The sequence below is a fragment of the Nestor notabilis genome, unplaced genomic scaffold (genome assembly GCF_000696875.1).
Source record: "Nestor notabilis isolate BGI_N333 unplaced genomic scaffold, ASM69687v1 scaffold12189, whole genome shotgun sequence".
In the NCBI taxonomy this organism is placed as follows: Eukaryota; Metazoa; Chordata; class Aves; order Psittaciformes; family Psittacidae; genus Nestor; species Nestor notabilis.
This window is the reverse complement of record NW_009943313.1, coordinates 27,217-40,917: the sequence shown is the minus strand read 5'-3', so window position 1 is coordinate 40,917 and position 13,701 is coordinate 27,217. Positions and strand designations below refer to the sequence as shown.

At 46.3% G+C, this 13,701-nt stretch overlaps 1 protein-coding gene across 1 annotated transcript in view; it reads left to right on the top strand.

The window, feature by feature from the left end:
* LOC104411449 (spectrin beta chain, non-erythrocytic 1-like) overlaps positions 1 to 13,701 on the top strand; it is a 48,262-nt gene that overhangs the window by 13,838 nt on the left and 20,723 nt on the right. Inside the window, 7 exon segments of the mRNA XM_010021868.1 lie at positions 3,383 to 3,473; positions 8,020 to 8,166; positions 9,718 to 9,981; positions 10,663 to 10,887; positions 11,089 to 11,178; positions 11,781 to 12,059; positions 13,290 to 13,420. Coding sequence (XP_010020170.1) covers positions 3,383 to 3,473; positions 8,020 to 8,166; positions 9,718 to 9,981; positions 10,663 to 10,887; positions 11,089 to 11,178; positions 11,781 to 12,059; positions 13,290 to 13,420 — 1,227 coding nt within the window.

Below are 13,701 nucleotides of genomic sequence, written 5' to 3'. Positions count from 1 at the left end.
AACGTCTCCTGCCTCAGAGCCCATCTCAATCCCCCCTCTGGCAGGTTCAAGCCATTGCCCTTGTCCTGTCCCTCCATCCCTTGTCCAAAGCCCCTCTCCAGGTTTCCTGGAGCCCCTTTAGGCACTGGAGCTGCTCTAAGGTGTCCCCTTCAGGAGCCTTCTCTTCTCCAGGTTGAAAAAGCCCAGCTCTCTCAGCCTGTCTGAGAGAGGCCTTTCTGATTCTGCATTTTATCCGGACACTAGAAAAGACATGGCCTCTCCGATTCTGCAGGAGAGATTTGGTTTAAAGGCAGTGGCAGATCTCACTCACATTGTGATCTGGGTCTAGTTTTCATCAGCTTTTTGCTCAGCAGAGGACAGAAGTCGTTCTTGTTCTTGCTCATTCAGAAAGGAGGGTGCCTCTTGTTTGCTGGAACAGCTAAAGAATGTAAAACTGCCTTGTATATGTATCTCAGTATCCTCAGCAGGCAGCTGCATTCACACTACGTGTAAGATTTATTACTCCTGCACCAGCTTTGAAACCCACAGGCTTACAGTTAAACCACAAGAGATGCTGTCAGCTTTCAGCATGGTCAGCACTCAGGGGCCTCTGGGGGACAACATGGGAACATTGGGCAAATCTTATTCTACCTAAAGCCCTTCTGACATACTACTGGTAGTAAAAAGGGCAGGAGAAGCTTTCTGGTGGTAGGGGGAGTTACGCACAGAAAATTGGAAAATCTCTGTCATCACTGAATCCCAGCCTGGTTTGGGTTGAAGGGACCTTAGAGCTCATCCAGTTCCAACCCCTGTCACGGGCAGGGACACCTTCCACTAGAGCAGGTTGCTCCAAGCCCCGTCCAACCTGTCATTGGAGCTTTTAAAGAGTTTAGAGAAACATGAACAAGGAATTGGTAATGTACAGGTGTAATTGGAAATAGTTATGTATAACCAGTTTGGGGCAGGAGGTCAGACTAAATGACTTCTTGAGGCCATTTATTCCCATTAGCCCCCCCCATCTATTCTATGATGTAAATACATGAATTCCTGCCTATTCCATCAGTGTCCATCCTCAAAATACTATGACCACATCTTCAAGTATCCACTTTAAACCTTGTTACAGTTCAGCCCTGTTCTTCTGCAGAGAGTACTCATCTTCCAATCCACTCCAGGTTGTCTTGGACAACCAAAGTCAACAACTTTTTACAGTTAAACAGCTCTAAGTGCCAAAGATCATATTTGGTATGCTGAGGACTTAAAGAAAAGCTATGTCATCATCTGTTTGATGTCCCTGCTTGGTTTCCCTTCAGACTTACTGAGTTTAGTTTCCAGCACTCTCCAGGAGCTAATTTTATTATTTTCTCAACGTAAGAACTCTACTGACTTTTAACTCTATTCAAACAAGAGTCATGGAAATTCTCCTTTTAACTGCATAGCTCATGTCCTCTCCTGAATGCATGAGTCTATAATGTAATCTGGCCTTAAATCTATGAACTCATCATGATAAAATCACCCAAGCAATTCCTTGCTTCATTTTAGCAACCTGAGTAATGCACTGTATTTGCCCAGGCATATAAAAACCAGCCAAGAAAGAGTGGAATCAAACCCAGTGATGTTAGCTGTGTTATAGGGCTTTTCCCTAAGGCACACTTTGTGTGTCCTTGTCTTTGTGCTCTCTCAGATAACACCTGATTAAACTTCCAGATTACCTGGGCTTGGTCTGCAGCCTCTTCCTTTGATGGGTACCTGCGTCTTCCTTGCCGTCTGATGTGTGAATTCATTTTCTTGACCTACAGCTATAAAGATGCTCTTTGCCTCTAGTTATTCAGAGGAAGCTGTTGAGACAAAAGAGAAGCAATTTGTAGTCCTCTAAAGGGTTTTCTCCTATTCCTCTGCCTACAGTCTTTTTGCTTCTGTGTTAAACGTATCCCTAAGTCTTCTTTGTATTTCTGAAGTCACTAAATCCATGCCAGGGAGCTTGCTCTGGTAACTTACTGTAGATCAGGAAGAGTGGTCTCTTAATCCAGTTGTTGTCATCAACATGTAATTTATAGTCGTTGAGACTATCACGAGTCCCTGGAGATTTCACTGCCATGGATTTATTGAGCTATTGCCAGCACATGCTGAGATCATCTTATAAATTACCACCCTTTAAAATAATTTCTAACTCTCTATCCCTATTTATCTTGGGCCATTACAAAGAGCAGCAGTATTTCACTGTAAGACCCTGTACAGTGAAATATGAACAGATCTAACACAATGAGCAGTAAATAAAAATGATCTTTTTTGTTCTGCCTCCTCCATTTCAATCACCTCATAAATAATGCGAGTACTGAAGGAAGGGGATAACTCCTCCAAACTAAGCATGAATTAAAACCATGTTCAGAGCTACCTTGGGAATCGGCTCTTCAGACACTGTTCCCTTTGAAGAACCCACCAGGACCTTTGGGACTGGCAGCACAAGTCATCCTTCAGGGGCAAACGGGAATTAAAACCAGGGTGTCTGGATTAGCCTTTTCTTCTGTCTGCTCTTAAACACTGAAAAACAGGTTCCAATGTGCATAAAGCTTCAGTTTGCAGAAACACACAGGCACTGTTTGTTAAACACAGCATTTGGAAGTTTGTCTAAACCGCTCCAGCTTTGTTTAGGAGAGGGAGGCGTGGGCTATAGCAGAGGTATATTACAAAGAGCATTACAGCAAATACCCATTTTGCAAGAGCTACATAATGTGTGGTCTTATTGTTGCGATTTTCAGATAGTTTTCTATGGTTTTTTGCAAACAGTCTGAACTCTTCTGTGGTCCTGACACTGGTGGGGCAGATTCTGAACATAACACTGAGGAATCCTGCAGACTTCTACATTTTCTGTGTATTTAACTGGTCACAAAAACAAGTAGATGCTGAACTGAAGTAAGCCTGTTAAATAGCACATGTATAGCAGAGCTTCCAAACCATCCTTCATTTGAAAGACAGTAGAAGCAGCACATCACATACTCATTCAATACCTGTTTGATATATTAGAGAGGGGCTTTGGACAAGGTCCTGTAGGGACAGGACAAGGGGAATGGCTTGAACCTGCCAGAGGGGAGATTGAGATGAGCTCTGAGGGCAGCAGCTCTTCCCTGGGAGGGTGCTGAGGCGCTGGCACAGGGTACCCAGAGAAGCTGTGGCTGCCCCATCCCTGGCAGTGTTCAAGGCCAGGTTGGACACAGGGGCTTGGAGCAACCTGCTCTAGTGGAAGGTGTCCCTGCCCGTGGCAGGGGGGTGGGACTGGATGAACAATAAGGTCTCTTCCAAACTCAAACCAGTCTGTGTATCCCAAAGAGGCTACAGAAATGAACCCAGGACAGTTTTGCACAAAATGCCTATTTCAAGGTGGTTTTTGTCTGCTTTTTTTGACTAGACATAGGAAGAACCGTGAAGCAGCCAGCGAGCTTCTGATGAGGCTGAAAGATAACAGGGATCTCCAGAAGTTTCTCCAGGATTGTCAAGAGGTAAATGACATCCTTTTACTTCTCTTGCTTAAAAGCTGCATCCTGCAGAAGAGCATCCTTACCCTGTATTTCATAAGGACTGGACCACTCAGCACCATACCCTGACCCCGCCCAAAACCTGCAAAAATTAATCTGTTTTGTTTGGTTTTTCCTCATGAACTGAATTTCCCTTTGTCATCTGAGCTAAAGACAGGGAAAATTGCCAAAAGCAGTGAAGGTTTTCTGCTGTGGCATAAATAAATCATGTGGAGTGTGGTGGGATTTGCACTGAATTCGTTAAGAGTTTTGTCTGCAGCTGGATATATGTTTGTGTCCTGGTGCAAGAGATTGCAAGTGATTTCTGCAACACATTAGTCACAAGAACAGGAGGTGGGAGTAAGAGGGGAGCAGGATTAAACTGGATCATTTTTAATGTGTTATTTATCTGGTAGTTTGCATGTGTTTATGGTTGTTAAATACTGTAACATTTAAAACAAGAAATCCTTTCCAGACATTTAATGACTTACAATGGACTGTTTACACTGAAGGCAACATTTTAAAGTTAGGAGTAATCTTTTTCCTAGCAGGAAGAATTAAGTGATTTTCAGGTTATTTCATGCAGCACTGACAGATATTGAAGAGCTTTGCCTGTGACCTGCATTAAAAACTTACTTTCCTCAGTTGAAACCTGCAAAGAGAGCTGACTGTAGCAAAGCTGTGTGTTTAAATCCAAGAGTTACTGCACTGGCTGCACATCTTACCAGCTGCAAGAGCCTGGAAGTCTCTGCACTGTGTCTGAATGGAGCTGAGATTTCATACAAGAAGCAAACAAAATGATGATCATAAGCCAGGCAAATGCTGTTTGCTGCTCGGTTGCCTAGATGTGGTCTGTTTTCCTGCATTGCATAAGCTAACCATGAACTTGGCTGAAATTGCTCCTTCCTTGGTGGTAAAAATATGACAGAGTAGCAAAAATGGTGCTGTTATTAGCAGCAGTTTCTTCCTTCCAGTGTAACATCTCTGGAACAAAATTACCCCTGGCTCTTGGAGCTCCTCTAGCCTCCGTGTCAGTGTGGTGGTGTTCCCCAGGGTCTGGTTTTCCCCTATAGCAGTGAAAGAAAGGGCAAACATAAAAGCTCTAGTGTCTGGCTGCCTGAATGCCTTTCCTCTTGGTTGGCTCTCTCCAGCCACTAAAGCATGGATGTCTCAACTGGATGGTTCAAAGGCAGAACTTACAATACCCAAATGTTACAAATCTCTCCAGTCCTTTTTGAGAGGACATTAGCCTTGATGATAATTGAATGGGTGTTTTGTGAGGAGACAGCCCATGGCAGGGGGGTTGGAGCTAGATCATCCTTAGGTCCTTTCCAACCCAAACCATTCCATAATGAGACTTAGCATTTGCATTAGCATGATTGTGGACTCCGTGCTGATGGCTCCCTCGGGCTGGAGGGGTTGTGTGATGGATGGAGCACTGCTTTCCTGCAGGGTGGGAGGGAACCAAGGCAATGCCTCACTCTTGGCTTTGACCAAGAAGCTGGGAATTGTTAGCGCACAGATTTGCAGCAGTCTCTGTTTCACCCAGCAATGATCCTTCGCCCTTCCTGCCTGCTGCCATAGGGATGGTTTCCCACCGTCTGGAACTTGAGGAAAGGAAGAGTGTTCTCTGCAGTGTGCTCCTGCCCAGGGCAGCCACTTCCCTGCTGTCGCTCCGTGCTGAAGTGTTATTGTAATGTGGCCTCTTCCCCTCGCTCCTTCCTGCCTCTGGCTCGGGGGAGGCGCTGAGCAGGGTCAGTGGGGCTGGAGGAGGTGGCAGGATAATGCTCAGAACAACAGCTCAGCAATGACAAACCTTTCCTCTGGGATGAGGGGAAACAGCAGATTTTCTTGTTGTTAGTAGTCAGGTGGTACTACTGACTACCTCTGAGTACTGCTTCTGACTCTTAATCAGACACAGATTCTTCCAGTACCTAAAGAGGCCAACAGGAAATCTGGAGAGGGACTTTTGACAAGGAACAGGACAAGGGAATGTACTTTGACCTGACAGAGGGGACACTGAGATTGAGATTAGACATTAGGAAGACGTTCTCCCCTGTGGGGTTGCCCAGAGAAGCTGTGGCTGCCCCATCCCTGGCAGTGTTCAAGGCCAGGTTGGACACAGGGGCTTGGAGCAACCTGCTCCAGTGGAAGGTGTCCCTGCCCGTGGCAGGGGTTGGAGCTGGAGGAGCTTTAAGCTCCCTTCCAACACAACCCAGTCTGGGATTCTGTGTTACAGGTTAATCCTGGGGTGTTGCTTTTTCTTTTCTATTCCTCACACTCATAATGAATGTCTGAAATAAATTTGCCAAGGGAATGAAATGAAGTGGCAGCAGAAAACCTCAAGGAGGGGAGGTATGATACATTTTGCCATCTCATTTTCTTCAGCTTCATGCTCTTCCGCAGCTCACCTTGGAGGAGATTAGAGCTGATCTCCCCTCTGAGTGTTCTGAGCCCCAGCACTGTCTGGGCTGATTTCTCCAGGGATCTGGAGTGAAAGCATTTGGCGAGACTCCGCACGTCAGGAGCTCTCTGCGTGTTCAGTGAGCGGCCGGCAGGTTTTGTCATGCAGCCCAGGCAGAGTGTGAGCCTTACACAAGACAGGCTGTGTCAGCACGGGTGTCTGCAGTGTCTGCTAGTGCAGCAGCACGTGGTGCTCTTTCACCTTCCCCTGTTGCTCTGCCAGGTTCACAAGGGTTTGTCTTGGCATTTCTCTCAGCTCATGCCAGGTTTTCATTGCAGAGTGTTACAGTCTTCTGGGAACTGAGAGCAGAACCAAGGTGGTGTGGTATTGGTGCAAAGCAGGGGAGGAAGCCTAAGAGCTGGCTCTGCTGCTGTTAACAACTGGCTTATGGCTTTCATAGAGTCCTGGAATGGTTTGGGTTGGACGGGACCTTAAAGCTCATCCAGTTCCAAGCCCCTGCCACAGGCAGGGACACCTTCCACTGACTTTCAGTGTCTGCAGTGGTTGCAAAAACTGTGTTTTAATTGCGACCCTTTAAATGCTTTATTTGCATTAATGTTATCAGGAGAAACATCACAACAATGTGAGGTTCAGAAACGAGGGTTTTATCCTGACCCTGGCTGTGTCCCACATATCGTCTGTGTCTCACTTCACCCCATCTGTTAATAGGACCTGTATCACCTTTCCTTGGATGCACTTTGAAATCCCTAGAACACCTAATGCTGTGGCCAGGAAAAGCAAACAGTGAAAGACAAGCAGTGCAATTTGCACAGTGTGGCAGCTGTCTGCTACCCAGAAAGGCAGAAGCAAACCCACTCATTTGGGGTTATAGAGTCATCCTTTGGCTGTGCAGCAGCTCAGCAGCCTGTTGTAACTGAAAACTTCATCAACATGAGCACTTCTACCAAGAACATATCATATTTTCTTGATAGCAAGATCAGATGAGGAGTTTCTTTGATTGCTCTCCTAAGGTTTCCCTTTTTGTGGAGCTTAACAGTGCCTGTAAGGGACAATTTAAACACGCTTGTGAGTGCTGAATGCATTGCTGCCCTCTACCCTGAGTCCATAGTGGGGAATTGGCGACTGAAGAGGCATCCTGGAAACAAAGTTTAGGTTTGTTTTGACATTTTCCACTTGGGAAGTGGCTCTAAATCTGCAGAAAATGAATCTTTCAAACCCTATCAACATGCCTCTGAATGTGTGTTTTATCCACACCTGAGGGATAGATAAAGCAGTCGGAATCAGCCTAGGGGGAAATTGGATGCTGGCTGCTGCAATCGTTTTCACATTCTATTTGCCCAAGGCAAATAATCTATCTTTTAAGGGATTGATCTTCTGTAGCCTTCGTCTGGAAATTGTTCTCAGTGCCTTTGTATTTGCAGAAAATCAGGATGAAATGAGTCTTGGATTTTATATAGTGGGAAAAGGAAAATCTTGAGTACCAAAACCCTACCAGAGATTGGACACATGAACAGATTTAGTGATGTAAACCTATATAGAGAAAAGACTTTGGGGAAGAGGTACTAAGTGTGTGAATTAATGGTACAAACCATCTCTGTTCTTTGATAGGAGTAGAAATATGTAATTCCTCATTCAGTGTTCCCCTGAAGGATTTACCTGGGGCCTCTTTTATCTGGAGATGCCTTTTCATGCCACTTCATTAGTGTGTACCTCTGAGTGTCCTCAGGAAGTCAGAAAGGCTCCACAGGGTGTAGTGATGACATTCTGAGTAGCACATTGAGTGATGTTGATACAGAAATACACTGTGACCAGTAAGTAGGACACACATCCCTGTTTCTCTTGCTGTTGAATGGGGTGAGACCTGTGTGCTTGGAGTTGATGCCTTTCTGCTTGAGTCATGGGTTATTTATATGTTGGAGATGGATGTTTAAATTTAGCTGTTAAACAGGTGGATCCTTGGCTGAACCCTGAGTAAAAGCTGTTTCTGCATCTCACGCAGCTCTTCTGTAGAGGCATCTCTTCAGCCTTGGTCTGGAGGCACTTTGATACTTTGCATTATTTCACAGAACAGATGTTTTCACAAGTATCTATGCATTTCCTTTCCAGCTCTCACTCTGGATCAATGAGAAGATGCTTACAGCCCAGGACATGTCCTATGATGAGGCGAGGAACCTGCACAGCAAGTGGCTGAAGCATCAGGCTTTTATGGCAGAGCTTGCATCCAACAAAGAGTGGCTGGATAAGATTGAAAAGGTAACTAAAGAACCTCCATAAAGTGCCCTCATCTTTGTCAGAGATGGTTATGCACAGAGATGAGATCTGTTCCTCTGCAGAACTGGTTCTTGAATCCTCTTCTCAGCTAAGGCAAAAGGAGATTTCATTGCTGTAGAATAAGTCTCTATCACATTGTATCTACCCCATTTCATTCCTCACTGATGTGAAATGGCTTTTATCCAAGGCATTCTCACAGCATATTGGCTAAGCTGCCAGTTTAATGTTGTCTAGTCCTTCTTGTCTGTTAGAAGGATGGCATAACCCAGTTTTCATACCCAAACAGTAAAAAGGGGCAAATGTTGTGATTTGAGCTGATGAAGTAGAAGTACTTCCTGGGAAATAACTGGATGTGGATGGACAAGTGAATTCAGGCTCCCGTGCTGCCGTGCTGGTTCTCATTCATTCAGGACTATAATCAGGCTGCCTTTCCCCGTGCAAAATTAGTGCATGAAGTAAAGTACAGCCAGTTTTGTGATTAATTAAGATTCACAGCTCTGTGTCAGGTTACTTTGAAGGCTTCAATGTGCTGTGATGAGCTGTACTTCCCTCCCCCCCCCCCATTTCTCATGTGCAGCTCTGGAACACCAAGGAGGTCTCGTCTTTAGCTCTGACAGTGGGTTTCTGTTCAGTGTAAGTTAGCTTAATTGCTCATTTCCTCTCCCACTTTGGCACTCTGTATCCCATTAGAGGCTTTTCTGTGATCTGCAAATAGCAATACCCTTTAATGGTGTAATTAGAAGGCTGCTCCTGGTACTGGAAGTACTTTTTTCGTGATGCTAATACATCCTCACTCTGCCTCTGAAAAATCTGATTGCAGCAAAGTACCAAAGCTGTGGATCGAGCCACAGCTGACAATCACTGTATTAATGTTACCAGAGGTCACAGCTGTTAAATGTGCTGGGTTGTGATAGGGTTCACATCTGACATGGTTTGTCCCTTGTCAGCACCACCCGGCAGCAGAGGTGCAATTATAGTTACAGAGAATATTCCCAAAATGAATATAATCTTTGCAAAGGCAAAAAGATGTCTTAGTTGAGAGTGTTCTGCTGGTGCTAGGCACAAGGTTCCTGCTTCCCAAGGAACATTGTTCTTCTCGTACTAGCTTAGACCCATGGTAATTCCTGTGACCCATTGACATAACTCTCCTCAGCCGCACAGCTCCATTTGGGTGCCAGAAGCTCCCTCTCCCAGTTGAGTCTTTGTCTTCCTCCTGGTGAGATGTCCCACAGCAGTTGTTCAGCTCCAGGTGCCCCCTCTGCTGTCGCAGAGGCACATGGGGCCTCCTGCTGCCCTCTGAGCAGTGTCCCCGGGAGCTTGACCTTCCCATTCCTACGAAACCCTCTTCCTGGCAACAGACAGACCTGGGAGCTGATGTTCTGGAAGGAGTCATTGGATAATTGGAGATAGAAAATGAGTGGTTGATGCTGCCAGCAGATGAGGGCTCCTGAGTGCTTTCTAATCAGAGTAATTCAGCTAAAGGTCTGTGAGTGCTCCAGAGGAGGTTCCACTTTGTTGCTCTTTGTTCTGCAGGAGGGAATGCAGCTCATTGCAGAGAAACCAGAGACTGAAGCTGTCGTGAAAGAAAAGCTGACAGGTCTCCATCAAATGTGGGAAGAGCTCGAATCCACTACCCAGACCAAGGCTCAGCGTCTCTTCGATGCGAACAAGGCAGAGCTTTTCACCCAGAGCTGTGCTGATCTGGACAAGTGGCTGAATGGTTTGGAGAGCCAGATTCAGTCGGATGACTACGGGAAAGATCTCACCAGTGTCAACATCCTGTTGAAGAAGCAGCAGGTAAATGGAGCTCAGGTTGCAGAGCCGGGCAGGCAGCAGATACCTGCGCTCAAAGGAGCAGACGGGGGATCCTTGCAGTTTAGAAAATAACTTCTTTGGGTTTTTACTTCCTCTTGTTTCATGTGTCTTTAAGAAGAACCAGAAATAACACCCAGAAGTGAACCAGTTGTAAATTTGTTGATGCAGTCTCTGCTTTATACTGCCTTTCCCCCACATTACTCTCTGTTCTGTCTCCTGCTGTAGTCCTCCAGTCACTGGTCGTTCCCTCTCTCTGATTCAAACTTGCCCAAAGCTGGTCAGTCCCTGATTCCCTGCTGTGAAGGCAGCAAGGAGTAGTGAGGACATAAAGGAGCAATGAAGCTGTTGGGTGCTACCAGCTGTGCTCCAGAGTTGTTGAGGGTAACCTGTGAAGGACCGACAGAAGAGATTCAGCTCCATCATTGGCCAAATTCATCATTTGCATAAGCAGGGATAAGCGAGGGCTGTCAGCAGGTGCCCACAGTTGTGAATCCATCTCTAATCCATGCTCCTTGCAATATGAATGCTGCAGTAATGATTAATGCAGTAAATCTTTACTGAGCAGCTTCTGTTCTTCCTTCTTATGAAGCTGTTGATGTACCCTTGTCTTATCAACTGCTTTTATCCCAGTTTTCAGGACCTTTTTGCTGTGTTTCTGTTTAGATGCTAGAAAATCAAATGGATGTTCGTAAGAAGGAGATCGAGGAGCTGCAAAGCCAGGCAAGGGCATTGAGTCAAGAAGGCAAGAGTACAGATGAAGTGGATGGCAAGCGCCTTACTGTAGAAAAGAAGTTTTTGGAGTTGCTGGAGCCTTTGAATGAAAGGAAGGCAAACCTGCTGGCCTCCAAAGAGATCCACCAGTTCAACCGGGATGTGGAAGATGAAATTGTGAGTATGAAAGAAATCCAGTTCCCCAGACAACAGGAAAATGTCACAACCTGCTGCAAAGCTGTCACAGGAGAAACCTGTTGATCATGTGTCTCATGGTGTGTCTGATTAATGATGATTTTTGCACCAACCTCTCTCTGCCGCCTTGATTGTATCTGGGGTCACTTGCAAAAACATGTGTTGTTCTTCTCTTACTTTCAGTTGTGGGTTGGAGAGAGGATGCCCATAGCTACATCAACGGATCATGGACACAACCTCCAGACTGTGCAGCTACTCATAAAGAAAAATCAGGTGAGTAGGTGCTGCTAGAGCTCCATACCTGTTACTTCTCCTTAGTGCTGACTATCTCAGGAAGGAAAAGCTTGGGCTAAAATGGTGGGTGCTGTGGTGATGGGCTGTGGTGTGATGACCAGGTGGTGGTATCACGTGGTGGTATCCCCTAAAGGGGCTACAAGAAATCTGGAGAGGGGCTTTGGACAACGGCCTGTAGGGACAGGACAAGGGGAATGGTTTGAACCTGCCCGAGGGGAGACTGAGATGAGCTCTTGGGCAGAAGCTCTTCCCTGTGAGGGTGCTGAGGCGCTGGCACAGAGTGCCCAGAGAAGCTGTGGCTGCCCCATCCCTGGCAGTGTTCAAGGCCAGGTTGGACACAGGGGCTTGGAGCAACCTGCTCTAGTGGAAGGTGTCCCTGCCCGTGGCAGGAGTTGGAGCTGGAGGAGCTTTAAGGTCCCTTCAACACAAATCAGTCTGAGATTCTGTTTGAGGAGGACCCCAGTTTGTCCACATGAGCTGATGGCATGTGTTTTGCTGCCCCTCTGGAGTTAACACCCCTGACTGCTGCTTCCTTTTAGCTTGACGCAGTGTCTCATCCATCTGCTTTCCTCCCCGTTTAGACCCTTCAGAAAGAAATCCAGGGACATCAGCCTCGTATCGATGACATTTTTGAGAGGAGTCAAAACATCATCACAGAGAGCAGCCCCAATGCTGAGGTGATCCAGCAGAGACTTGCAGACCTGAAGCAGCTCTGGAACCTCCTCATCGAGGAGACGGAGAAGCGCCACAAGCGCCTGGAGGAGTCTCACAGAGCACAGCAGTATTACTTCGATGCTGCCGAGGCCGAGGCCTGGATGAGTGAGCAGGAGCTCTACATGATGTCAGAAGAGAAAGCCAAGGTGAGCAGCTCCCCAGCAGCACCAGTTTGGGTTTAATTGCTTAGCTAGAGAGAGGGAGGTGACATAATTCAATCTGTCACTAATGTAATGGAACATAAACAGATTTAATTCCCTTGTGAAAGCTCGAGTGATCATCACTTGTATCTATTACGACATCTCTGGTAGTGAGGAGGATAGGTCTTGCTGTGCTGAGTCAGGGAAGCATCCTCAGACTGAGGTGTCCCTGCCCATGGCAGGGGGTTGGAACCAGGCGATCTTAAGGTCCTTTCCAGCCCATGGTTCTATGGCAGCCACGTGCCTCCCTGTGCTGTGAGGTCAGAGTGCCCAGTACAGCCCAGTTAGGGCGAGTTGTGTGTTAGTTTTGAATCACTGGGAACAGCACAACGCACCAGTCTGTAAAGCAGTGTTTGATTGTCTTCAGCTGATGCCACCAGCCATCAGCCTTTACTCCCAGTGACAGGAAATCAGACCAAGACTAGATGAACTGTTTTTCAAGGTGTTGGAGTGTGGTATCTTATTTGTTATTTAGGTAAATGCACTGTGCTCACTGCCCTGCTGAAATAAACCCCAGCTTTGTGTCAGTATAACCCATCTCATGGGTGTTCAGTCTGCAGTTATAAAGGGGGTTGGTTTTTATATCTAAGCAATGCAGATAAAAAGGACATTAACGCAAATAGCTCATCGTGCAAAATACTTCATGGCAATACCAGTTAACACTGAGAGTTGGGGGTTGTTTTCCTTAATCATAACAACACATAGGAAGTTCTGGTTGGAATTTCTCCAGGCTTTTTGCTGGAGAATCCTTTGGCAAAGGCTCCATAGGATTTCTTTTCCTGGACCCAGGCTGTCGTTGCAAAGCCTGACAAGTGACGTGCCTAAAACTGTTCCATTTTTCCAAGCCCTGCACAATCACCACTGTTGTGTAAACACACAAAGAGCCTCACAGAAGGGGAAATTCAGCATGCTCAGTGCACAGCTGATGTAATTCTGTTCTGCATCCCAGAGGGGTTGGTGCATTCACTCTTTCACTTGTTATTTTGCTTTCTGTGGGTACCATTTGCTGTGAACTCAGCTATTAATACACCATTGTCAGAACAACTTGTCTTCAAGCTGTACTTGGGAGCAGTTCTTTGTTTCTGGCTACCACTATTTGCTCTCACCCCAAGTTGAACTTGCTGTGTGGTGGCTTTGGAGTGTGGGGCTCAAGTGTCATTTCTGTCACCATTCCAGGATGAGCAGAGTGCCGTGTCCATGCTGAAGAAGCACCAGATTTTGGAACAAGCTGTAGAAGACTATGCCGAAACTGTGCACCAGCTTTCAAAGACCAGCAGAACTTTGGTGGCAGATAATCACCCAGAAAGGTATTAACTGCCATCTTGAACTGGATCATGAGCTCTTTCAGTAGTTCAATCCCTTCACTGAGTTGTTCTGACACACAAAGACTACAGCAAAGAGTAAGTAGCTCAGAAGAGTGTACAGAGGAGGAGGAGGAGTTCAGCCTCCTCAGTTCAAGATGCATGTTGGACCACCCTGATTTGGCCAGAGTCAGGGTCCTGAAGAGGGTCAATCTGTGCAGATGCTGATAGAAGGTACCAGACCCCTTCAGTAAATGTCTGTCATATCTGTTAAACAGGCTGGCCCA